This window comes from Alligator mississippiensis, chromosome 3, assembly GCF_030867095.1.
Source record: "Alligator mississippiensis isolate rAllMis1 chromosome 3, rAllMis1, whole genome shotgun sequence".
NCBI lineage: Eukaryota > Metazoa > Chordata > Crocodylia > Alligatoridae > Alligator > Alligator mississippiensis.
In genome coordinates this window covers 219,416,063-219,443,550 of record NC_081826.1, presented here as the reverse complement: position 1 = coordinate 219,443,550, position 27,488 = coordinate 219,416,063, and the positions used below count along the sequence as shown (strand labels likewise).

General features: G+C 40.6%; 1 protein-coding gene across 3 annotated transcripts in view; it reads left to right on the top strand.

Annotated features, from left to right (window-relative positions):
- Positions 1–27,488, top strand: part of SNX24 (sorting nexin 24) — a 147,627-nt gene that overhangs the window by 70,256 nt on the left and 49,883 nt on the right. For all 3 annotated transcript variants that reach the window (XR_002087205.2, XR_009461040.1, XM_006264453.4), the window contains exons 2-3: positions 4,345–4,428; positions 16,201–16,305. Coding sequence is in view for 1 of the 3 variants with exons in the window: in XM_006264453.4 (XP_006264515.1) it covers positions 4,345–4,428; positions 16,201–16,305 (189 nt within the window). In the remaining 2 variants the exon portion in view is untranslated. The remainder of the gene's footprint in view (positions 1–4,344; positions 4,429–16,200; positions 16,306–27,488) is intronic.

Sequence of the window (27,488 nt, the reverse complement as noted above, 5' to 3'; positions counted from 1 at the left end):
AGTTACCAACAGTCTGTAAATTTATGGACACTTCATGTATTTAAAAATAAATAAATACACTTAACTCTATTGAACTCTTGTAGTGTGACAACAAAATCTGATATTTAAAATATATATATTGTTCATGTCAAAGTTACCCAATAAGTAACCTTGTAAACTTGAAGTACTACAGTGAAAGCTGTGTAAACTGCCTTATGCTGCTTCACTAATATGTCTTCACCTGGAAACTTATGTATTCTCTGCCCTTATTCCTTTCTTAGTTTCTATGTCAAGTAGTTCTTCAGCACATGAATTACGGCAATGGGATTTTTGTGTGATGTCCACAATTTTCACTAGTAACTGAATGGGGACTGTAACAGGGCAAGGAACAGTCCTGTTCCTTTGGTGCTACAAAGTTGCGAGTGTGGGGGAGAGTCAGGTTAGGGACAGAACAAGGATAATTACTTAGTAGGCACAGTTGGGGAGAGGGATCACACCCAAGGTGAATATTGCCTGATTAAAAGCCAGCAGCTTTGAAAGCTCACAGCAGGGGGCTTTTCTTTGTCCCTAGGGCATGGTGTGAGGAGAGTCAGCAGGAAAAGCCAGGAGTGGCAAACCCAGTGCTGGAACAGATCATTGATAAGACTGGCTGAAGGTAACTATGGTGACTGGCGAAGCAAAAAGGTGAGGGAGAGAGAAGAGATACTTACCAGATTGATCCTCAGACAGAGAGAAGGTCCCACAGAAGAAGGATCTGCTGATACCTGTGAAGGAAGGAAGGAGAGTGAGCTGACAGGCTCAGGGGAGTGGGAGTGGGATGCGAGCTGACAGGCTCAGGTGAGTGGGTTGCATGGCAGTGGAGGGTGAAAGAAGACTGTGCACTGTGAGAATAGCTGGGGTTATCTGCACCCTGTGGGGAATTCACTAGTTAAATCAATTTTTATCCTGCTTCTGGGGTGATTTACTACACCCTCTCTTGTTGGGGAATTAACTACTTCTTCCATCAATTCAAGGCATGGCAGGTGAGACCCAGGGAGACAAATTTCATTATTCACCCCCACATGGCCACAGGGACCATTGGTTTGTTAATATAGATCTTCCCTACAGAAATGAATAAGTAATTACCTTGGGTCACTTTCTACTATCTACTTGGCTGGGTTCATATTCCAGTCTTCTCAGCCAGTAAGGCAGGGGTGGGCAAAATGGTGGATCTGGCCAGTGGCTGGTTTCCCAGCAGCCCCCTGCCTGCATCACTGTGGCCAGTTTCCATGGAGACCCCAGTAGCGGTGGCACCATGACAGTGTGGGGCCAGGGTTTCCATGGAGACTGGCCCTAGCAGCACTGGCAGTGTGGCTGGGCAAGAAGCTGTTCCAGGGCTGGGATCTTGCAGTGGTGACAACATGGTCCAGAGTTGCAGCAGAGCTGCGATCCACTACCCGCATGCCCCAGGCACCCCCTTTCCCCTTCCCAGATCCGGAGCATGCAGGCAGCGGATCGCAGCTCTGCCTCAGCTTTGGACCATGATGTCACCTCTGCAAGTTCCCAGCCATGGCCCCAGAGCAGCCGCACATCCTGCCAGCGCGGCTGGGGCTGGTCTCCATGAAAAACCTGACCCTGCGATATCATGGCACCACCACTACTAGGGTGTCCATGTAAACTAGCCACAGCAATGCAAGCAGGGGCTGCTGGGAAATGGAGCCCACCATGGGCTTGGTCTGGCCTGCAGACAAGGCTTTGCCCACCCTTGCACTAAGAGTACATACAGATGTTCAGGGAGGTTAGGGGGATGTTAGATTGAGTTAAAATGGCCACCCGATCCAAGGTAAGTTTGGATGATGGAGAGGTAGGGGGGAGGTTTGAGGGAGATAAGGGGGCAAGCATCTGGGCCAGGGAGGATAGGGGTATTGTGGTGGGAAGATGGGGTCTGCAGTAGGGGATATGGGGATTTTTGGGGGGGGGGCAGGTGGGGTCTGCAGAGGGGATTGGAAGCAGGTGGGGACTTCAGGGGCATTGGTAGGATTGAGGGGCTAGTGGGGTCTGCAGGGAACTGGGTGGATGGAGGGCTCTCTCCCCCACCCTCTGGCCCCCTACCCCCAGACAAACAATGTGCCCCACAGCAAACCAACCTCCTCCTACCCCAAATTACTTCCTTGGCTCCTGGCACTGGTGAACACTGATAAAACCAGCACTGGGAACAGCTGGCTGGTCTTTGGGGATGGGGCGGGGGGCATAAAAATAGCCCAGTTCCAGTGGGGAGGTAGGAAAAGCACAGCCATGCAGCTAGGACCAGCAGCTGAGCTTTAACAGCCCTAGGGCTGTGCTGGGAACTGTACAGAAGTTCAGGACGGTTAGATCAGTTTAAACATGCTAATCTGATCTAAATTAGACTACCTCAGAGGTACAGTTAACTTGGATTGAGTTGGCTAGTTTTAAAACAATCTAACTGTCCTGAACTTTTGTACAGTTCTCACTTGGATCGACCTAATTAGGGATCTAAAAGTAAGGTCTGCACCTGGGTGAACTAAATTAGAATGAGTGGCTATTTTTAACACTGTCTATCCTCCCCTTAAGCCCCAAATGTCTGTGTACACCCTCAATCTGCTAGACTGCTTTACTTTTGAACATCTTTGCATTCAAAAGCATTTTATATTTTGTATTCCTTATGCATGACTCTAAAATAAATGGTTCTTTACTTAAGTGGTGCAGTTAATTGAAACTGACTTACATGTACATTAAACAGGGTTTTCCCATCTACATACTTAGAGCAATAAAAGTCTGTGTTCATAGCTTGAAAATAAGTAGTGCTGTATTTGCAGCTAAGTTTAAACTGATTTTTTTTTAATCTCACTCCTTACCTATCATCTCATTTACACTTTGATTTTTCAGAACATCCTTTTCTGATGCCTTTGCCAAAAACTAATAATTTCTGGGTTTCTGGTATATAGCTGTTTTGCAAAATAACCAAGTAAGAAAGAAGGAAAGAAATGTGAACTCTAAATGAGGCTGCCTGCTTAGTGATTCCTGTATAGTAAAATTCCTTTTGAAGTGAAGGAGCATTCAGTCCCAAATTACGTCAATGTATAAGCTGACAGTATAAACTAATTCTCCTTATGCTGAATACTTTGCCATGGCCCTGTTCATTCTGGTTCAAACTGAACTAAAGCATGCATCTCTACAGAGCTTAGCTAAATTGCTTATTAAATTCATTTCAACACATCTGACTGACCGCTGAGAAATTAGCAACATTTGAATAATATTTAAAAATTGCAGTCTAGCAGAGAACAGTAGAAAGTGTTTGATTTCTTTATCATTTGGCCTGAACCAGGCTGGTGGACTAGTCTGTGACAGAAGCTATTTAATCTACATCTGAGTGAAACAGTTCACAAATTCATTGTAAAGGATAGTATAACCAGGCTTAACACTGGATCCTTGAGGCAATATTCTGTCTTCAACATAGTCTTTTATCATTCTGGGGTTAATTACTTCTAGCCTTTTTCTAAGAAAAATAAAACATAGTTAAAAACTAATGGAAGCAGCAAATGTCTTTTTTCATGCTGCTTTCCCACTGATCTTGTCTTCATTTAATAGGCCATGTTTTCATAAGCATTTCAAATTTTATCTCATCATCTGCCCTCACAACTGACCCAGTGACCTGAAAATCCAGAAAATGTCATGTTAGTGGCTACTAATTAGTGGATCCAGAGAGCCTCTTCATCTGGCCTTTCAACCTTCTACATGCAGCGGCAAAAGCTGTCATACATATCAGACAAAGAAAACAAGCCTTTACCACCTTTTTTTTTTTATCTGTGGTGTAAATGGTAGAACAAGCCCGGCTGAGACTAGAGATGAATATGCAGGTTAGGAAGAAATTAACCTACAATACACTGTTTGCATTATTTCTTTTGAGCTGTAGAAGACGTACTACTTCTGTCATCAGGAATGCATTGTACATGAGTTAGCTTGTTACCGTAAAGTATTATGAGAGATAAAAAAAGAAACAGAATCCTTGTGTTTATTTTTGGGTTTTTTTGTCATTACTACTTTGTTTTCTTTTCCCTTGAACCATATGAAATAATTTCAGTAAAGGATTGTTGCTGCAAAATAAAATATACAGATTAAAAAATATCCAAAGCTTAATTGCTTTTAGATCTGTCTGCTGAACAAACTTGTTAGTTGAGCATTTAGTCAGACTCCTCATTAATCAATGTTGCACTTCTGTGTCTCCTGAGTCTTCTGGGTTTTTTGGGATCAGCTACTGTAATTAAAGGGATGAAATACATCATGGTCACAAACTTACTGTGTCACACAAATGAGTGTTTTGAGTAGGTGAAATTAATAGTTTTTTATTTCTTTATATTTTTACAGGTCTTCAAGATTGAGGTGCTTGTAAATGGAAGAAAACATTTTGTCGAGAAGAGGTATAGTGAGTTTCACGCTCTCCACAAAAAGGTAATTATTGTCTTTGCAGAAGTGTACCTTAGTTATATCTTACTAAATGGTTGTTTAATTTCTTGTGAAGTTGTCACTGGTCATGTTGTATCTTAAGTATATGTTTATAGTTCATGTTGGTTTGTTCACTATATCTTCAGTACTTTTGTTAAAGGGATGGGAGACTTCTGAAATATTTCATGCTTTGCTTTGTTTTTGGCAGTATTCTATTTAAGATTTAATCTCATAAAGATATAAAATAATATATATTCCTATAGAAAATAAATATGGAAAGAATTCTCTTTTCTAGTCAGGCAAGCAATTTCTGTTGCCTTCTGAGAGCTGGGTGACTAACCTCCACTTCATAGAACTGAATAAATAGCTCGTATGTATTCAGCAAGCTAGAGAAGTATAAGACCTACTAGATCATAGTCCCTCCACTGCACTTTAAACCAATGTTATTTATCCACTATTAAATAATAGACTTCCTTTTATCCAGAGGTCTACAGCAAAGACATTATGTAAGACCTTGTAGATTTAAGATGATAGTTTCGCAGGCATCCCAACTTGACACCAGTTAGTGTCTGAGTTGGATAGAATGGTGACAGGAAAATGTGATTGTCCCCTTCTAAAATAAGCTAGCTGATTCTACTTAAATTGGCTGTTCAGAAAGGCACATTTTAGCATTTCTCAAGTTTTTGCAAAACAGGAAACAAGAATTCTGCAGAAGCAGAGCTAAGTATGACATATAAGACAGATTCAGTAGGCTCCAAAAGATCCTGTTTCCTGGACTGTATCCATCCTAGAACACTTTGCTGCCAGATGTTTTGTTGACTTACAGTTGCCGACATTACTTTGTCAGTTGGATGCGCACACACTTGGCTGCTTTTGCTAGTGCAACATGTACAGGTTTCCCTTGTGTTATGCTGTATGTGCGTTCCTGGAAAACGGTGCATAATTTGAATTTCCATAAAGGTAACCCACTTCACAATGTAACAAATAGGGATACATTCCAGGACCTTGACTGTACTAACCCCCAGACTCATTTCTACCATTGTTACGAGACAATTTTGGTACTCATCAACAGCAGACAGTACACACAAGCCCAGGGCACTATTATAATGGAGATGGCAACTATAGAAACACGTGTCACAGACAACGAGCAAGGAGTACAGATCCACACAGGAGATTATATTTTGGTGCGTATCACTCCCAAAATGCATGGCACAAAGCAGCTGACTGTGGGCTTCCACCACACCGATTGCATAAGAGTAAATTTACCTTGCATATAATGAATTTTTGGTATAAAAAGTTATTGCATAAGAGCGAATTTGCACATACAGAACCTGCATAAAGTGAGGGAAATATGTACTCACTGAAAGAAGCTGTGTCAGCAAAAGACTCAGTCCACCATGGCTAAGAATATAGGGCTTGCAGTTCCCAATATTTTTTTGTCATTGGAACTTTTCCACGCTTGGTTTTAGTTGTGGTCTTTGGCAACAGACAGGTGGTGTCATTTGCCAACATGAATTTATTTAAGTGAGAGAGAGACCATGGTTTGCTAGCATGTGCAAATGCATGGAAAACTGTGGCAGTATAAAGTAATCTTTCTCAACAAAACTTTATAGAATAGATGAAGCCATAGAAAGCCTTAAATGATAAGAATATCATTTTGTTTGTAGATGTTTGCATAGCAGTTAGTATGTGTATGCATCTCTTTTTTCTCTGCACTAGATGCTGGCATAATAGCACTAGCTGCCACTTTAAAATTGTTCATTTCAATTTGCTTTCATGCTTTTGCCATTCATACGCATCTCCCAAATATTTGGAGCTCAATTTTCTTTCTTTCTTTTTTTTTCTTCCTCTTATACTCATATTGACTACTGTACTTCATGAAAAGTATCACTGAATAAGTGGGCCTATTTTGCTTAGCCCCAGTCTTGCAACATTTTTTGCAAGTTTGCACATTTTTTAACTTTTCTCCTGGGAATAATCCCATATACACAGTTAAAGCAGATGTATGATGGTTTGCCAGTCAGAAACTTAAGAAAGGTATGGCTCACTGTTGGTAAGGAAGGCAGAATCTGGCCTTTAGGGCTAGGGACAGAACTTCCATGTAAACTGGTATAAGTGATTGGTTCAAATCTATAACACAACAGAAGTTCAGTGCACATAGGGTACAGACAGCAGTACAGCTCCCTGTTGCAAGTGAAAACACTTTGCAGGAAGCATTCTGAGTAACAATGATGTGCCCGCCTCTGCTCTACCAGGTGTTCTCGTGTGGCCTTAGCCCGGACTGTCAATCTTGCCTGTCCCGGGCTTGCGAGTGGACCCCAAACACTACCCCAGCTGATGTCCGGGGATCCCCTTAACTCGCCTGCCACGACTTCGAATGGAACCTCAGTGGAGGGGTTCCCCTTCGAGGCAGCCTCCAGGGTCATCATGCCTCTCGGCGGGCACTCGTGGGGCTCCGACCTCCCCTACACCCCGGCCACTCGCCACCTTGGGTCGCAGGTCTTCTGGCCCTTTGGCGTCCCTGGCTCCACTCGGCTTCTTTCCCAGTGTCCCCGGGTCACGGCTTGAGTGTTAAGGCTTCGAGGCCCTTGGACCTAGATCTGACTAGCCCGTATCCCTAGTGCCCTATTCCAAACGCCCTGTGACGTAGCGTGCGATCCCGGCCACCGTGACTGCCGAAGCCATGCGACCAGTGGACCTGGAGGCCACAACGGTATACAGAGTGCTCTTAACTTATGGGCCCTGTGTTTTCCCTATGCCTAGGTGCCCCAGCTCCAGTTGCTTGCCCCACTCAGGTATGGCGTCCAGGCCAATTGTTCTTGGGATGTTGTGGGACCTGTCCGCCGCTTAACCGTCCCTGCTTGGGGTATTCTGCCGCATCCTGTGGCTATCTCCATTGGGGTTCCCGTCGGCCCCACCCTTATTACCACCTCTCCAGGGCTTCCCTGCTGGTTTGCCAGTCGGTGCCTCTGCCTGTGCTGTAACTGGCTTCGCTGCCTCTGCCTCCGTTGGTCTCGCTGCCGGTCCTGCTGCCGGCTCCGCTGCCGGCTTTGCTGTCGGCTCCGCTGCCAGAGCCTCCGCCGGCTCTGCTGCCGGCTTCTCTTCTGGCTTTGCTGTCAGTGCCTTCCAGGCTCCGTCCCCGCCGTCTCAGGCTGCCCGACGCAGCGGCTGCGCCCCTCGGGGTGTGGGCTTCCCCGTCGAGTCTACACTCATCAGCCGCCCTCCTGTGCCTCTGGGGCCGCCTTTTGTTTCCACCGGGTAGCGTCTCCAGCTGACGTCACCCAGCCCCAGCTGAATATGAATGCGGCTGACGAGCCGCATGGGCGGTTTCTCACTCCTTTTGGCCCCTGCTAATGGTAAGTTGGGGCTGCCTTCCATTTTGGGTTGGGGTTTTCCTGCAACCCCGGCACTCCTGGGACAAATGATCTCCTGGAACAAACAGAATTTCACTGTTGTTTCCAGGGAAGAGGGGAATCTACCTGCTGGCTGTGAGACTGCAGCCAGTTTCCCTTAGTAGCAGCCCCTCCTTTCTCCCAGCCTGTTGCTATTTCAGAATAGGAGGGGGGGAAAGGGAGGAGAGGGAGCTCATCCTAGGAGTTCCCCAGGTGGCTCTGGAGGTTGGGGTGGGTGTATTGGAGCCCTCCAAGATGGGGGGCGGGCTCCAGTTCACCTGCCCCACCTTCCAGCAGGGGCTGAAAAATCCCAAACTGAATTCCCTCTGCTCCCTTTCCCCCCTCCCATTCTGAAAACAGCTTGATGCCATGCAGACAGAAGTTACAGAAGATGCTCTATTTTGAAATGTCTTCATCTGACTCTTCATGCAAAGAGCGGTCAGATTTTCACCCAATCAGCCATTTTTTAAATTGTCTGCAGCCATGCACTTGTGTTTGGTCATGGCCATAAACTGCTGTCTGTGGCCAGATAAGGCTAAAATTGGCACTTCTGTCTGTGTCCATAAACTGCTTCCAAAGTCACTGAAACCAGTTTAAGATAAGCCTGGATGGATGGATTTAGGTTAAATCAGTTTATTGAACTTCTGTCCCAGATCCCGTCCACATTTAAGTTAACTTGCAGTCCTCCAGCATCCCAGGACGCTTTGCATCTCCCCTGTATACCTTCCTCGCAGAGTGGGTGAGCTAGTCTTGTCTGAAGCAATCTGCTCCAGCCAAGCAGGGAGGAGTGCTCTAGCGCCCCCTGGCTTTTGGCCTGGGCTACTGCAGGCATGTAGCTGCATTTCCAGAATCAAAAGTTAATGTCTGTTCACTTGCTTTTTGGTTCAGTCTCCACAACTTAGACTAAACTGAGGGTTAAATCGATTCAGCCTCACGCTTTTTGACCGTTTGTATTTAGCCTAGATGTCTAAAATTACTTCCAAAATCTACCAAACGTAGTAATGCATAACCTCCAGTTTTAGTTGCCTAATTTTACTATAATTTCTGAAGTTGCCAGTTTGTCCCTACACAATTTAGTTCCCGTCTAACTTTCTGCCTTTTGAGATTTTTCACTTCCCTCTGCTCTACTCAAGTTTTGGGAGCAACTACAGTATTCAGTGCTTTCTCTCATTCTCGCCTTGTTCATATGGAGCCTTATGCCAACATGGCTTCTCTTCAAATTCTCTCTTAAAAAGCTGTTTTTGATTGATAGTCTTTTCATCTCTTCCCCCAGAAATGGCAGTAAAATAAATAAGCTTAAAAGTGTGCAACTATAACAAGGCACGTCTTATGCTTCACTGTTCAGTTACTTACCTTCATTATATCCTACACCTCATCTGCTCATTGTCTATTCAGATTAAATAGTGCACCGTTAACAGTAGTGACTTGTATTTTCTTATTATATTCATTACAGAATAAATATATCCATTGTACATTGCCAGCGTATTAATAATTCTTCTATGAACACTGACTTTTTAACTCCTTATAGTAGTATCAACTGTTAGAACCAATATCAAGTATTCTCCCAAATCCCCAAAAGGATAGAAATCTCGCCAAATTTTAAGTATTTTCTCTGAAAACACTAACATCTCTTCCTGTCACAATTTATATAAACTTTTCATGTGTTCAAGCATCTTCCATTTTGAGACCACTTTCTAACACATTCTCTTCCCTTCAGCAGTTTATCATAAACCTTAATGCAAACCTTAGTTTTCTGCTGCAATAGTATATTAGGCATTTCCTAGCCTAATTTTAATGTCTTCTGTTCATACCAGAATAAATAGAAGTATCTCAATCTGCATTAGTGTATTTTTCTTTTCTATATGGACACCAGCAAGTCTTCAGCACTGTCTGAGAAAGTTTGGTTTGGACAGATTCTATAGATTCCACTTTTCTTAAATTTCTTCCTCCTGTTCTCTATCCATAGATAAAACTCTCATTCCTGTCTGATACTATTGGTAGGCCCCTAAACTAAGGATGTACTACCTTTTTAAAATTGTCATAAATATCATATAGGGCACAATTTTAAATTACTTCCCTTGACAGCTGTTCCATAGAAAAGCTAATACCTTTTAAAATTATAGTTGCCAAAAAGGCAGACTGAGAGCAACTTCATTCCCTGCAGGTTCTTTAAAGCAGAGCCAGTGGATTGTAGCATGTTCACTTCATTTCCAATCAATTTTTGTTGCAGAAAGACTTCTTTAAAGTAATTCCATCTGATTTAAACAGTTTGTTTTCTATAATGTAAACAATCAATGTGCATATCATATGGTGGCCTTCCAGTGTTGGTGTCCATGTAACAGTTTGTTTTCAGTACATCAGTCAAGCATTTTATGGTGCTCTTGCCCCCAGCCCCATTTCCCTTTTAAATAATAATCACTAGGGAAGAATATGTACCTAGAAATCTTAAGGTACAATACAAACTTTAGTCTTTGAGCCTATGAAGCCAATGCTGCGGGAAAAATACCCTTTTAAAAGCATCCAGTAGCTCAAAGCATTCTGGCCTGATGATGTTTCCATAATGGACCAGAGCCAAATAGAAGTAGTGTGCCTAGAAAAGGAGAATTTTCCTATTTATTTTGTAAAACAATGCCATTCCAGCATTATGTGGGGGAAGGTCTCCATTACCAGTTGCAGATAGGATAATCTTTATTCAGAACACCAGTGAAAATATTGTTTATTTGTTCCAAAGACAGCTAGCAGCAGCACATATTTTTGCTGCTGCTAGTTGTCCCCGGGCACACCTCTGCACGCGCACTCTGGTGTGTGGCACATTGCCCTGGGTGGGGTAGAGGAGGCTGGAGCCAGCACCTGGGCTGGCCCCAACAGTCTTACCTGGGGCCTCCCTGAGCTGCACAGTGGGGATTCAGGGATGTGGAGCCTGGCTGGTAGTTGGAGCCTGGTTCTGGCCAGCCAGGCTCCAGTTTCAGGCAGCACACGCTGCAGCCATGTGTGCCAGCCCATTTTTTTCTGCTGCGGGTTTTTTAGATACCAGGATTTCCTGGTGTCTAATTTTGCCACCACACTGCAAAAATGCAGTGTGGCAAACAGAATCATGAGCACTGCGTGTGTTTCATGGAGCCTCAAAAGGCTTTGAGGTACTACAAACCACACGTTCCCACTCATGGGGACGCAGCCTTTGGTGCCAGCCTGCCTTGCCTTCTGCCTAAAATCTTCATTAGTTTCAAATAGCTAATTTTTAGAGCTGTATATCTAAAACCATTTCTAATGCTTACATACCTTATTTACTTACATACCCCATGCATCTTTTCCCCCCAAATCAGCTCTTCGAAATTGAGGGGGGTGTCTCAAGTGGGAAACACGAATTTCTGTTCAGAATAGAAGCACCATGCTTTAATTCCTGCTCCTCTAGGCAGCTCTAATAGCACTTCTATTTAAGCAGCTGAGGAAGACAGTTGACTTAATGGTTCAGTGTTTTTTACCCCATAGGTGCTAAAGACTGTCTCTCTTTCTTAATGGTCTTGATGTTCCAGTATTCAAGCTAACTTTTCTCCTGGTAAATTTGCTGTCTGCTAGCTATTCCTGGTCTCTCTCCTTCTGTTTCACAGCCCTGCAGATTGCTTTTTTTTTTTCTCTTTTCAAATTCATAGATTTATCCACGGAAACCAGTTTTTAGATGCAATTAGAGTTACAGGTTTTGTTTGGGCAGGAAAGAGAAAGGAAGCTGAAGATTAGGCTCTGTCCCTGCTTTCTGCAATTGTAATCCTAGAAAAAATATATTTTTCTTTGTTCTGCCTGCCCAAAAATAAGGTGCATGTCTTCTTTGGGGTAATCTCGTATACGAGAAAATATGGTATTTATTCTTTAGACTATTTGGCTTTGTTGGTTGGGTACCAAAGAGATTAGAAATGCATGACATTATTATTATTAATCATGAGTCCAGAAAAATACTTAAAATTCCAACTGGCAGTGTCAACTAGAAAGAGTATTTATAAATTCAAACTGATTTAAAAAAAAATATTTTGTATAATTCTCTTGTCCCATCACACATTGGAAAGTGATTATTTTCTTTTATAATTTGACCTGTCTTTCCTGACTGCCACAGAAACTGATATATTATTAATATATATTAATAAAGGAAAAATCAAACAGTCCTGAAGTCAGTTAAAATATTTAAAAAATTATCCTCGGATAAAAAAATCATTAAATGTATACATTTAGCTTCAGACATTATCTAACAGTTTTAGGGACTACTTGAGTAACATACAAACATAGATCTTATATAATATTCATTTGCATATCAATATAAGGATAATTTAATAAAATATGAATATGTTGTAATGATTTAGGTTTCTGTATTTATATGCAATAGGCACATACATACACAGTTGTGGTACACACTTTTACCTGTCTTTGTTGATTGCATTGGTTGTATAACAGTGTGAGAGAGCAAAAAGGATTGTTAATCATCAGTTGAAGTGTCAGCCGTAGAGTATTTATCTTGTAAGCAGCTAAGCCCTACTGGAAGCTTGTATTGTTTCAGGTTTGTCTCTCTTCATCTAGAGCAATTCATTACTCACCTACAAGATCTGTCATGGATCCCAACAGCTATGATGATAGCGTCTTTGATTCTTGGCAAATTTAAAGGAAAAGATGGGGTTTTTTACCGTGACTTCAAGATCACTTGGTAGTAGTCTGGTAGAACTGGGAAACATTTAATTGTGACCTACTATGTTTATGAAATAAGCTAATTGCAAAATGTTTCTATAGTGATTGAGATTTTCTTGTAGAAACTTCATAACTTATGATCACCAAGATGTTTATATGCTAGCACTGCTTTTTGCTATAGTGACATCTCAGGAAGCTCAAAAATGAAATGTAAATTCTTAAACCCCTGTGGGCATGCATGTCAAAGTCAATTTTGAGTTTCTTTCCTTGCCTTTCTGACTTCACATTTACTCAGAGGCGATATCCAGCACAAAGAGTGTGTAATGTAACCTTCTATTAAAATGCAATGGAATCCATTCCAGTTGTTATTTTGCTTTTTAGTACTGAGAAAAAAAATGTAAGTATTTTGGTTGTTATTGGAAAAGGGTATTTTATATATTTTCCTGTGGAAGAAATTCTGCTATTATCTGGTATAACTTTTGTTGCACTTCTGATCTCTGCTGTATAGGTATTTTATAGAAATTATGTTAGAAATATGCTTAGGGATAGCTTGTATAGCAGTGTTGCTACTCCTTTTTTATAATTTATTGCACATTATGTTCTACTTAATGTTTATCTGCTTTTTTCCTCCATTACTTTTGTTTGTCTGTTCTCTGGAAAACCAGTTAGTTATTTATCCCCCTTTCCCCCCCCACAAAGTCTGTAAATTTATTCTAAAATTTTTACTTTAGTGGCAGTCAGTTTGTTTCCTTACCTTTTTTTGTTCTGGCAATAGCTGAACACCACACAAAACCCCAGTGAAGTTTTACAAATGGGGAATTGAGGGTGGTGGATACAGAAACATTTTGAGCCCTTTCAAAGGGTTTTTTAACATTCCTTCCAGGGCTCAGTGTATCACAGCCTGATTTGGGGGTGAAGTGGTGGCCAGATGGTTGGGAAGTGCTTGGACCCCTGTTCCTCCCTTCATAGGGGACTGAATGATCCAGGGGGCTGTCCAGGGTTTCTGGCTCAGGCTATTGCCTTAGGAAGACTTTCCCTTGGGGTGGGAAGGTACCTGGACCCTGCTTCTGAGTTCCCAGGGAGCTGGATATTCTGGGTGCTCCCACTTCTAAAATTTTAAACAGCATTTTCCCCCAAGCTGCTCATCAATTTCATTCATAGCATTGTCCAGGCTTTGGGGTATCCCAGGCTAATTTTGGGTGGAAAGGCAAGATGGCCAAGTTGGCTACTTCTGTTTCTAAGTCAGTTGCTGGGAATGGGATAAAATTGACCCTATTGGCCTGGGGGAAAGTACAGTTTCAAAGCTGCAGAGATCTTGGGCAGTCCCCCAGAAATGCAGAAGTAGGAGTACCCCCTCTAGCCATCTAGCTGCTACTCCCTCCTCAGCTCAGATCAGCCTGGCAGGATGCCCCGAAGCTTGGTCAGTTGCCACCCATGGAATGAAACTGACAAGCAGGTTGGGGAAAAGTGCTGTTTAAAAGCTACAGAGGCATTGGGTAGCTCCCCAGAGCACCCAGCACCTCAGGAACCCAGAAACAGTGTTACCCCTCCTATGCATCTAACCATCCTGTCCCTCCAAATCCAAATCAGCCTGGGGCAGCATGGGTTACACACAGGCAGTACAGGCTGCATACTAGAGTAACCAGTTGCTAGGTAGGGGTTGCAGAGGGAGTAGGAGAAGTGCACTGTGGGATGCCTGGAGGACTGACTAGTCACAGATTGTGCCTGTAGACCTGTGGGACGCCTGGTCCAACAGTGGCGCTGTAAGTATAGCATGCTGGAGCAGGCTTGACTAACCAAGTCTGCTGGAGTGTACTAATTGGCAGGATCCAGCAGCCTCAGGATCTTGTGTATTCATCATCCTAGTGCTTCAAAATGGTAGCAGGGAGGTGCTTTAACTAAAGCTTGTTTGCTGAGTTTTAGTTAGTGCCCCCACCACCATTTTGAAGCATGGGACGCTAAATACACAAGACACAGCAGGTGCTTTAATTAAAGCAGCTCCTAAGAGCCACTCTAATTAGACCCTCCCCTCCACCTCTGGAGCATGTATAAAGATGCTCAGAAGGCTTAGTGTGTGCACGTAACACAGAACTGGTTCAAGAAAGACTGTTTGACAATAATGCCAATAATCCAGGTATACTTTTGAAACATTCTAGGAGGTTTAACCATTCTAAACTAACTTGTACGTCCAGACACTTATGGTCCAAACAGCATTTAAAATAGTTTAAGAATTATGTCTATCAACACCCTAAACATCTGTGAATCCACAGCCTGAGATAGTGGTAAGTTAAGCAAGGCCGTGTCTGTAACGCTTGCCTGTCAAGCCTTGAACCATTGCTAAAAATAATGCCTTGTTCAAGCCTGGCTATTAGGCAGAGTGGATGACTTAGAGCTGTGATTGGATGGATTCTTTTAGGACCCCTCTAAGCTATCAGCTGTGCCTGATTGTCAGGTTTTGGGTATGGATGAACTTGTACTTTGAGTGGCTTCAAAAAGGGAGAGGCAACTGCTGCAGAAGCAGGATGAAGCAGGGTCAAAGTTGATGCGGTTTTGTTATGCTTTTATTGCTACAGGATCATGCACACATAGTTACAGAATAACAGCTGCTGCCCACTCCTTTTAAAGTCACTGTGTGTGATGCTAAGTGGTGGTGCTACTCTTGACAAGGAGGCAGTGTAGACATGCTCTGACTTTCCCAAAATCAGACAAGAAGTCTGTACCAGGGACAGGACTTCACATCTCAAGTCCCAGTTCAGTGGTTGTCCACCTGTGTAGTAATTTGCAGACTTCTTAGGGCCTAACCCTATAAGGTGCCAATCAATGGGACTTGGAGAGTACTAAGGACTTTACAGGATCTGCCCCTAAGTGAGGCAGTGTTCAGAGCGGAAGGTTACGACAAAGAGCTTTGTTAAAGGATTGGTAAGGAGTATAGACTAGGTTCCACTAAGCAATATTCAAATAACCATTTTGCCAGAACATGTAAGTGTTGATTTGAGGGAGTGCTGAAGTGTTAAAATCACCTAACTGCTGTTGTTTATTCAGAGCAGGGGCGTTCAACCTCTGGTCCACAGGCCAAATCTAGGCTAAGGAGCTGTGTCATCTAGCCTGTGGTCTCCCCGTGGATCCAAAAATTTGGCAGTAGGGGAGCACTAATGGCAGCTCCCCGATGTTGAATTTCTGGATCCCACAGGCTGGATGACATGGTCCTGTGTTCTAGATTGCACCAGCATACCACTGGGCAGGCACACAAGGTCACTACATTGCATAGCCAGATCTGGCATAAAGGGCTATATCAAGCATGTGGGCCCAGGCCAAGTACCTCTTATAGGATTGAGCCCACAGACTGGGCCCATGCCACTCATCCAGTCCATTGGGGCCAGAAGGTTGAGTACCACTGTTTTAGAGCCTTTGTTCCATAAGTTTATCACTTTGATTCCTCTTTCCCAATAAGTCAGTTAAGCTAACATTTGATTAAAACTCTTCTCCAGTAGCTCAGTTCAGCTAACAATTAAGGTAACTTTTGATCTGCAGCCTGTGTATTTGAAGAGATATAATAAAGTCAGCTCTTTAATCCTCTGTAAGGTTTTTGTTAAATAATCAAAAAATGTGATGGGCTGTTTTTTCTTATTTGCTCTTACCTTCAGTATGAATGCTGTTTACAGTACTAGAGTGTTTACATGTTCATTTTTTTCATTTGTTTTTTGTTGTTCACCTGAAGCTCAAGAAGTTTATCAGAACTCCAGAAATCCCCTCAAAGCATGTAAGGAACTGGGTCCCTAAGGTCCTGGAGCAGCGGCGACAAGGTTTGGAATTATATTTACAGGTGAGTCTCTTTCAACAGCATGCATGAAGGAGGTGCATTCATTTTCAGAATTGATTTGCAGTATCTGGAGTAGTTTAAACACTTCAGATCAAAATAGTTAATTGTTAGTTTAAGTCTCAGCTCCATTATAAGGAGCTAGAAGTTACCCTTTGTCAACAGCTACAAGTCAAGTTGGTCAACAGACTTTAATAGTTTGAACAAGGGACTGGGACTTAGAGGACTGAGTTCTGTTTCTCACTCTGCCAGTGATCTACTGGGTAAAAAGTCATATACTTTTCCTGTGCCTCAGTTTCTCATCTGTAAAATGAGACTAATGATACTTTGCTTTCTAAGGTATTAGATCTAATGATACAAGGAGCTATAAGAAAGCTAGCTGTTAGTTCTAATATTTACTTATCTAGTCATTAACCACTGGAATTCCTGCTGCAATCCATGTATCACATAAAACATTCTCTACTAAAAAAAATGAACAATGCCTCCTAGACAGATTATTGAAATTTCTTCCAGATTTTAGAAAAATTTGCAGGGAAAAGGAACCTGACTTTATTTTTAGAGTATCTCCCCCAAAAAAGTTTTGAAACTTTGTTTTTATTTAGTTTTAGACTAACTTAAAACTTAGAGATTTGTTTCATGGTTAATATGTATTTAATATTGATTGGATCAGAACATTTGCATATGCTTTGTTCTGTTTTAGATTATTTTGAAACAGAATAAATGTTTCATGGGAAACAGACTCTTAGGTTTATTTAATCATATTTACTCTTATGCAGAAACTTTCTTTTTTTTTTCTTTTTGTGTGTTGTATTGTCAAAAGCAACTAAGGAATGACTGTTAGTTCTGTGGATGCAGCAAGTTTCACTTTTTGAAGGCATTCATATTTTTAGACCTAATGGAACCTTTCTGTTAATTATTTCTATGGAAAAAGTCATAGTATAATCTACTGTAACTATTACTACACAGTACTTACTATATAAGCTTATCCATCAGTATACACACTGTGAACTTATGTATAAAATATCATCCATTTAAAATTACCCATAACAAAATATTATTCCTGAGCCTTAACATTTATTTATATTTTGGGGTGGCTATTTTTTATTAGGATGGAATTGGGGGTAAAATTATCATTCTTTAATTGCTGGGAACTATAAAGAGAATATCTCCCTCTACTGGAGAGTTGCACCCAGCTTGTAACTGGAAGAGTTAGTTAACTTACATTCTCACACACACATAGTCAGTAATAGGCACTTTTAGGGAAAGAAACAAATTAGCCTTTACATTCATCTGGAAAAAAACAATAAAAGTATGTTTGCAAACAGGGAAGAAAACAGGAAAAGAAATTTTAGACAAGATGTTAAAAAACATCAGAGCTTAATTTTTTTAAGCTTCCAAGTCCATGTTAAGGTACTGAAGTATTCTGATTTTCCAAACTCCTTAGTACCAGGATGGTTCAAATGAAGTCTATCACGTCACATATTTAAGTGGTTAATTTTTGCATTCATTTTTTAATATTTAAATATTCGTATTCAACTGTTTATATTCAAAAACAATTTTAAATTAATATTGAAAGACTTGTGTACAAGTTAAAAATAGCAGAGATTTAATGTTTAAATCTGCTTTGATGGTTACCATTGTCATCTGCTCTATTTGTAGCTGTAGAGTATCAGCAATTATTTGAATTAGCAGATTATTACAGAATAATATACAGTTGGAAAAAATATAAATTTATTCAAGTCTTATAAAACAATAGATGTTTTACACAGATGTCACAGCCACAGCATTGTTTTTGTGCTGTGGTGTATCAACTCATTACTACAGATATATGCTGTATACAATGCAGTCCATAAGTAAATATTCACCTGTATCAGTCGCTGTCTTATATGGCTTATAGTACTTCTTGATTTTTTTCATGAAATATTCAGATAACTAGATTAGAGCCCCAGGTAGCAATATATGGATCAACTATTTAGGAAGGAATGTTATTCTTAATCTATGGCCAGTGTGCAAAAAAATAACCACCCTGTTCCCCCTAGCGCCCCCCGGGGTAACAAGGAATAACGGCCACAAATTGTTAGAGAGTAGGTTTAGACTAGACATTAGAAGGCACTACTTCACAGTCAGGGCTGCTAGGATCTGGAACCAACTTCCAAGGGAAGTGGTGATGGCTCTTACCCTGGGGGTCTTTAAGAGGAGGTTTGATGTCTAACTGGCTGGGGTCATTTGAGCTCAGTTCTCTCCTGCCCAGGGCAGGGGGCCGGACTTGATGATCTACAAGGTCCCTTCCGACCCTGCTTCTATGAATCTGTGAAACCAACTCCATAACCAGTAATGGAAAATTCTGTAGCTCCAGTGGATGGAACATTTCCCATTGACTGTAGATTATCAACCCGGTGTCTTACATGATTTAAGCATAAACTGTTACAAATCAGCCACCTTAGATACCTTTCTTTGTTGTTTTTTTAATAATTTTTAAATTGTTAATCAGAGGTTTTTAGAAGGTGATTTATACAAATATTTACATTTTTCTTAATTTTAATCAGTATTTACAATAGGTTCAAAGTTCACTAGGTTACTTATTTGTTTCTTGATTTTGAAAGCTGTGAGAGGACTTTTTATCTTTTCATAAAGGATTGATTTTCTGTCTGGAAGGGCACAAGATTGATGTTTGTTTTGTTTTAAATGAATGTCACATTTACAGTATAATATTGAAACTTAAATTTTTCCTTTATAATATTATGGGGCATCTAGCTAATAAGTTAAAATACCTGTTTAGCATTTAGGTCAGTTTATATAGTAATAATAAATAGCACTTCTCCAAGATTTCCATGACTACATCTAGCACAAGATAGCTGGGGACTATTTCAATTTTATAAATGGGTAAACTAGGACACAAATGGTAAATCAGAGTCCAAGAGCTGGCAAGTGACAGAACAGAGACTAAAACCGAGATATTTCTGACTCAGAATTAATAGTCTGAGTAGATACTGATAATAGCCAATGCTGTCTGATAAATTATGATTAGAGAGCAATTTTAAATTGAACTAATATGTGAATTATGCTATAAATGCCCACATTTAGAGGTGTAAATAAGCGATTTCATAGTTAACAGATTTACACTATTGGGGCAGATTAGGTGATATCATTGTGAGCAGGATCCCTGGTATGGAAAGTCTCTAACTGAGTGAAGAAAGGCTAAAGGATTGATGTATATTACTTTTAAAGTCTAAGACCATTTGGGTTAAGTCAGTATGTCTAAGACCATCTTGTTTAGACGACTCAGGGTTTAATCATTTTACCTTGGTGAGAGCATTAGGAATTAGAGGCAAGCATGGAAAACCACAGAATAAATTAGGAGTCCTGGGGATGAAGAATGCATCTGTTGCTTCCTGCATGTTTTTTTCTTTGACTCCACTGGGTAATCTTTGACTGGTCTTTTGGCCTTTTGTAGAGATTAGTACTGAAATGGAAATCTCCTTTAATAGCACAGCTAAAGAAATTCTGATTGCCTGAAATGTCTCCATTTTCTCCTGGAAGGCTGTGCATCAGTATAACTAGATCTTTCAGATAAAGCTACTTTACTAACAGTGGTGTTTATTTTGGTCATTAGAAAAATTGTTGGGATTCCAATGGTAGGTAACAGAGAGAGATCCCATCTATTAGTTTGTTCAAGCAGTCACCACCATGTTGTCAGTCCTGATGCATATTAGCTATAAATGATTCAGTCTCAGAAGAGCCGTTCTTATGGATCTCATCTCCAATGAATTGATAATGGGAATTTCTCTGATATAACCACCTGCCCTCTGCTGATTTGGAGTTGAGGTGATTTCCTTGTCCAAGGAAGCTGACACTAGATGTTGTTGTCATCCAATTTTACTTCCCTAGAGGCTTGCCCTTTGCTAGTTTTGCCTTTTAAAGTTCAACAGAATAGATCTTTTCTAACTCCCTTGGGCAAAAGAAATCTCATTGTTTGCTGATAGCATCAGTCCCAGTAAGATTACAGGCATAGTTAGCAGTGGTTAGGTGTAAAGTGGCATCCATAGTTCAGAATCAAAATGCAAAATTGCCAATTTTAGATGAAAAGCAGAATGCTCAAAAAGGTGCATGCTTATGGCAAACTGCACATTAACTCATTGTGCAACAGAGCTGAAAAAATATCTATTTGTGCCTGAAAACTGTCTAGTATAACACAGTGCTGTAGGACTTCTTGAACCGCTCTGTACATATGCATGGACAAACAGTACCTTCCCTTAACCTGAAAGTACCTTGTTCTGGCTTCAGTGAAGGGCTGCTGTGAGCACTGGTATTGATAAAACATTTTTTAGTGAATTTAAGGGCTGAGATTTGTCTGAAAGAAAGTACTATAAAATGAACTGGTTGCTCTTTAAAGCAGTAGTGTTAATATTGGTGACCTTAAGTTATGCAGCTATTAATGCTAAAATGCTTTCAGTCTTTCTAGGTACTGTGTGTGGCTCCTTCTTATTGTGACATCTGATTGCACCAAACTAATGAACTTATCCTCACAGTGCTCTGTGACGTAGAAAGTAGTATGATCCTCACATTACACAGGAGGAATTAATTCTCAGAGAGAGAATTCAAGGTCAGACAGGAAATACCTAGCAGAGCTGGGAATTAAACGCAGATCTCTTGAGTCTCAATTTGATATCTTTTTTCTCTACAATACCATCCTTTCTCTACCAAATGGAGAAATTCCATTTGATCTCCAAGCATTCACTCAAGAGGCAGAACCATTTAAAATCTAGAAATAGAGTAAAGTGTTTTTGGATCTTTTCATATTAAGAAAAACAAGAAAAGGGCTGTTCTGGTTCCTAGAGAGAGATTTAATTAACCATGCTAGTTCGGAAATAAAGTAGAAAGCTGGATAGATTTTTACCTTATAGACTAACCAAAGTAGATCGCATCTGTGACAGCATCTGAAGTGAGCTTCAGCTCCAAAAACTTGCACTCTGTGCATGCGTGCATGCTCACACAGTAATACATATTGGCTAGTCTATAAGATACAAATCTGTCCTGCTTTCTCTTAGAGAAAGATGGATTTTAGAAGTCAGTCATTCTTCTACTTAAAGGCCTGATGCAACATACACAACAGAATCAGCATTCCAGCAGTTTCAGGAACACAAATTTCAAAATAAAATATAGATCTTATTAAAACTATTGAGAAGATCTGTTTTACATTCTAAGCAATCTAGAAATCTGAAAAGTATTTTTGAACTCCGTTATAAAATTCTCTAAAACGTGGATATTCTTTGAAAATGTGTTCATTACTATGAGGTCCTCCCTGAAATTGCCAAGGACTGAAACAGATGTGAAAACCTCTGTCAAGATTTCTTGCCCCTAGGGAAGGTGCATCCATTTTTCTCTCCCACCTGAGCTTCTGTCATAAGATCTGCAAGCTGGAGTCCAGTTTTGAAGATAGAGGGTAGATTTATGAGCTTTGATATGTTGTTTCCTTTTAATTATCTAGAAGGGAGAACCTTTTTCCCCATTGTCTCATTCTTATAACCTTCCTCTGACAAACCAATTCAGTTACAGGTTCAAAAAATATAATTATCTTTTTTGCAAGTTGTAACTGCAAAAGGCCACCTTCATAAAATCAGTTTCCTAATTTGACTCCAACTGGTGGTTCTTTTGAGTTGACCTAGCAAACTGCATCCAAATTCAAACCTGTAAACCAAGGGTTGGCAACGTTTCTGGGCAGAGTGCCAAGAAACCCGACACATGTACTTGTAAGATGCTGGTAAGCCAGGCAAACAAATGATTGGGGGGAGGGGGGGGGCGTGCTGCTTGGTGTACTTGGCTGTACATGCTCCATATTATTACGGTTAATAATCATAAAAGTTTTTTGTTTCTTTTTTACAGTAAATGCCAAATTTTCAAAAATACCAAAACTATAACTACCTGGTGACAATAAATAAGGCCTCGCACACTACAAAGAGAATCACAGATGGATTTTTTTCTTTTGTTTTCTTTTTACTTTAAGTGCATTGGGATGTCACTTTGAGCAGACAGCTGGGAATCTGCAAGCAGCTACACTGGGGTCTGCAGAGCCCCAGCCAGGCTCATTGCTGCCAGTGCGTGCATGCACGCCTTTGGGCAGATTGAGGGGAAGGGGCCAGGGCTGCACTGCCACAAGAAGGATTGGGACCCTTTTGACTCCCCTGCCATCTGCCCTGAGGCGCACATGTACCCCCCACCAGCAACAAGCTAGGCCAAGGCTCCAGAGGCTCCGGTGCAGCCGCCTGCAACCACAGATGCCCAAAGCCCAGGTGCCTGCTACCCACCACCGAGGTTTTACTTCAATAAAACCTCAAGTCTGAAACAACCTTTATGAAGAGAGCTGGCATGACAAGCAAAATGTCTTCACATGCCGTGCTCTGGCATGCATGCCGGGGGTTGCCACCCCTTGCTCTAAACAGAAAACTGGGATAAAAAAAAAAATCAATGCTACTTTTGGATAATATGTATAGAAATGTATATGAAAGAAAAAGTTTTAAAAACCAAAAAGGTTCTGCTGATGCTATAAATAAACTGAGATTTTGTATTCTAAAGCTGTTTTACTTCCTTGATTTAAGTAATTGCTCCAACCGTATTTAAAAGTTGAGCTTTGTGAAAATTGAAGAATTCAACATAAATGTACTGAAAGTAAATTTCTACTGTTTTTGCAACCATGTTGGATCAGATCAGCTTTAGAATTTATGATGGTTAATATATTTTTCATATACCAGCAGAGAGTAGGAATCTTCCACTCCTTTTTGATGCATTTCTAGTTAGGCCCAGTATATCTGCAGATATTAATTTTCTTTCCAGTTCCTTTCTGGAAGATTGTTATATTTAAAAATATACCACAAATGGGAATTATGGTAATTTGAGACACTGGTTCTGGTAACCAAACAAGAGGGGGCAACTTTTAAATAAAATTGCTTGCTTTTGTAAAGTAGATAACTGCTGAGTAAAATGCATATTCTTAGATTTTCATAAAGCTAAATCTACTCTAAGCACAAGAGGTGCAAGAACATTTTGAAAGGTTAGTGGATTCTCAGGAGCATGGTGATTTATATAACTATCCATTTGACTTCAGTTTTAAAATATCGAAGTAATGATTTTTGTATTGTATATTAAATTCCATCTGTATTTTAACTTAAAAGGGAATTACAAGATAGCCTGTCTTTCTAAGAAGGTCGCTTCATATTTTTTTCCAAGTATCTACTACTCTCAAACTTTAACAATAGTTGTTTTTTTTTCCCATTGGGAAATCTGAACATGTTACTTCATAAGCTATCGTAAAGTTCTGTATATGTTTTTACTTCTGTCAGTTTTAGCATTTGATATAAGATATCTCTTTTAAAAAAGACTTTAGGAGGAAGCATAATAATTTGACACATCATGTAGCCAAGATAACAAGACATTTGTGATGAATGACATATTCTGGGCAGCTCTTCACCCTTGAGGAGAAATGCAACCTATTTCTTTTTGTATTTGAAATTTCCAATAAAGTTGCTCAAGAAAGAAAGAAAGAAAGAAAATAAATCTAGAATTAAGGCGGGGAAGGGACCCTGAAAAAAATTAAATGTACAAAAAGTCCACAAAATATTCTTAAAATATTACTACTTATAATTCTCTCTCTGTCCCTCATATGTATGTATGTGTGTGTACGTATGTATATGTGTGTGTATATTGAAAAGCAAAAATGTATGTAGATTTCGTTTGTTTGTTTGTTTGTTTATAAACTCTAAGGTTACCTATAGATGAGCTACAAGGCTGCTCCGATGCGCTGATTACAGTGCATTGTAAATCAAGTTTGCTGACACATAGTAAGTACCATGTTCCAACCAGCCTCCACATCTCATTTACCAGCATCTCTGCACTTCAGAATGGTGGCAGGGGTGCTTGAACTAAAGCTCATTCGATGCCAATGGCAGCTTTAAATACTGCTATTTTGAAGTGTGGGATACTGATACACAAGAAGCTACAATGCTTCAATTAGAGCGGCTCTCAGAGTGTAAAATGCCCTAAATGTACATGCACTTTTGCTTTTCAGTACAAACCTCACTAATAAAATAACTCATTTTCTAGAAGTAATTATCTTTCACCTCAAGCTCCCAAAGCAAGCTTGAGTTACCCTGACCATCAACAAGAAAAAAAAAGATTTGTTGAATCAAGCAGCTGTTTCAGAAATGGGACAAGAACGAGAGATCTCTACTTCTTATGTTTTGGGATTTTGTATTGCGCCTATTAAACATCTTGGGAAAAATGAGAAATTATTCAGAGCCTGTTACTAATTTTAATAAGTTACATTTTTTTTAAGGGTGGATCTTCCAAAGTCATTCTATTAAGAGGAAGAGGTTCATAGTCACCCTTCCCTGTTTCTGAGTCTGAAAGGAAGACAAACTTTTTTTCAGTTCTTTTCTTAACTTTCTCCTTCACTGCATATGACTTTTGAAGGCAAAGGTATCTCCAGCACTTTTTTGTGAGAGATGTAATTGTGCGCTACTTTATAGTTTTCATTGCTCTGAGCTGCTTAAAGGAATGCTCTGACTTTTCTGAAGATGAAGACCACAGCATTCCCTTATTAGTTGATCATTTTTTTTCACTCTTTTCACCCTGAATAAGTGAATAAGGTTGGCCTGTGTATTAAGATAGAAAAGTCACCTGGTCCATCTCCATCAGTGCACATGATTGTTCTATATTGTGTATAAGATAGGGCTCTCTGTCTTTGAATAGAGGGACTATTCTGCTGTTCTCTGTCTGATAAATATTGCTTCAATGTCCACTTGACTTCAGAAGGAACAGAAAATAGGATTTTATGACACAAGGAGTTATCTAACCCATTTTTTTTCTTTCTCTGTAAGTGTGAATTAAAATATAACTGTGAAAGTTAACTCTAGAGTAACACACCAGAAGTGTTACAAAGCAGAACAGATTGGAATGTCATAATATCTTAGAATCATAGAGAAGTAGGGCTAGTACCAGGGCTGTGTGAAACTGATTGGTCCCTGATTTGATTTGGTGGAGATTCAGCCCAATTCGGTGGCTGAATCTCTAGATATGAATTGAATCAGGAGACCCTTTTATTTCTCTGAATTAAATTAGAACCCTCCAAATTGATTCGGAAAGAACCAGAGATTCAGACAGACACAGCTTTAAATATTTTTTTCTATATACCTCAAGGTAGCAGGCGGCTTGTGAATGCAGAGATGCTGGTGTGGATGGAGCGTCCCACAGGAGCATGGGGGGCTCCCCAGCACACTCGGCAGCAGACCTGGAAGTACCAGAAGCACTTCCAGTCCACTTTCAGATCTGCTGGGGAGCATGCAGAAGGCCCCCCCACACACACACTCCAGTGGAACGCTCCATGTGCCCCAGAATTGCAGCATTCACAAGCCATGCCTGGTACTTTGAGGTATGTAGAAAAAACATTTAAAGCTGTGTCTATGGCCGAATAGCTGATTCTTCAGATTTGGATTTGGCCAAATTGAATCGGGGTCAGTGATCCAAATCAATTAATCAAATCACTGTCCCCGAATCAGGCCGAATCTGAATCAAATATGGCCCGTTTCACACACCCCTAGCTAGTACAGGACCTTCAGTGGTCATGTAGTCCAACTTCCTGCCTGAGGCAGGATCATTCTTATCCAAACTGTCCTATACAATTCATAATCTAAACTCTTTGTTAAATTACCGTCAACCCTGACACAGCACAAGACATAACACTCTAACTTGCCACAGGTAAAGCAAGGGAAACAGAGCAGCCAGTGTCCTGCTTCTATAAAAGGTTGTTAATGTAAATTCAAGAGATCCCAAATAGAAGGCCATGCTCCCTGCTACAGAAGAAGGCACCCCCCCTCCCCTGTCCATACTAATCTGATCTTGAGGTAAAATTCCTTCTTGACCCCAAATATGGTGATTGATCTGACCCTGAGCAGAGAGGCAAGCCCTGTATCCAGAAACCTCCAGTTTTAAGTTCCAGCAGGAGCACTGGCACACCCCATTCAAAATATGCAACCTTGACTGTGTCCAGCACCCAATGCCTGAGGAAACACCCTGACACATGTAGCAGAAAGGAGGGGAAGGGGAAACTAGCTAAGCCCAGAAGCATGGGAAATGCCCATAGTAGAACGTAGGCATAGGTACACCTAGATCATCCCCAAAAAGTGGCTGTCCATCCTCTTCTTGAACATCTCCACTCATGGAGAGTCCAGAACTTCCCTAGGCAGTCTATTCCACTGCCTCACTATTCTAACAGTTAAAAAGTTTTTCCTGGTATCCAATCTAAACCTACTTTGCTTCAATTTCAACCCATTGGTCCACATCCTTCTCTCTGCAGCAAGAGAGAAAAGTTGTTTTCTCTTTTCTTTATGGAAGCCCTTCAGATATTTAAAGATAGTCATGTCCCCTCTTAAGTGCCTTTTGCACAAGCTGAGCATGCCTAGCTCCTTTAGACTCTCCTTGTATGACTTGTTTTCCAAGCCTCTTACTATCTTTGTTGCCCACCTCTGGACCCTCTTGTACTTCTGCACATCCTTTTTAACATGGGGAGCCCAGAACTGGCCACAATACTCTAGATGAAGCCTAACCAGTGCTGAGTAGAGAGGCACTATCACCTGCTGCACCTAATGCTTCTATTGATGCATCCCAAAACCGCTTTTGCCTTTTGTGTGTCCTGTATGTAGAGTGGATATTATCTCAGTCAGTGGAATCACTTGAAGTTTTTCATAGTTATAAAGAGCCAGAAGCAATCCACTCTAACTAGAATAATTATCAACAGTGTCCTCTTCTTTATATATATAGCAGGTTCACAGACTTTCCATCCCCATAGGTACTGATAGTCAGCTTGAAAATATATATATTTTAAATACATATAAAATAAATTTTACACGATATACATACATTTATTTATTTATTCATTCATCTGTCCATCAGTGTCTATGGGGAAAGAAAGTCTGTGAACCAGTTTTATATATGGAAAGAAAGGACATTATCAATAATTATTTTAGTTAGGGTAGATTGTTTCTGGTTCTTTATAACTTTTTTAAACTGCCCCATCAGTATCTATGGGGATGGAAAGTCAGTGAACCTGTATCGTTATACCTATATAACTCTATAAAGTTATTGAAAGATAAATACATAGAAACAAGCTATTTATGTATTGTTTCTACCGATCTAGA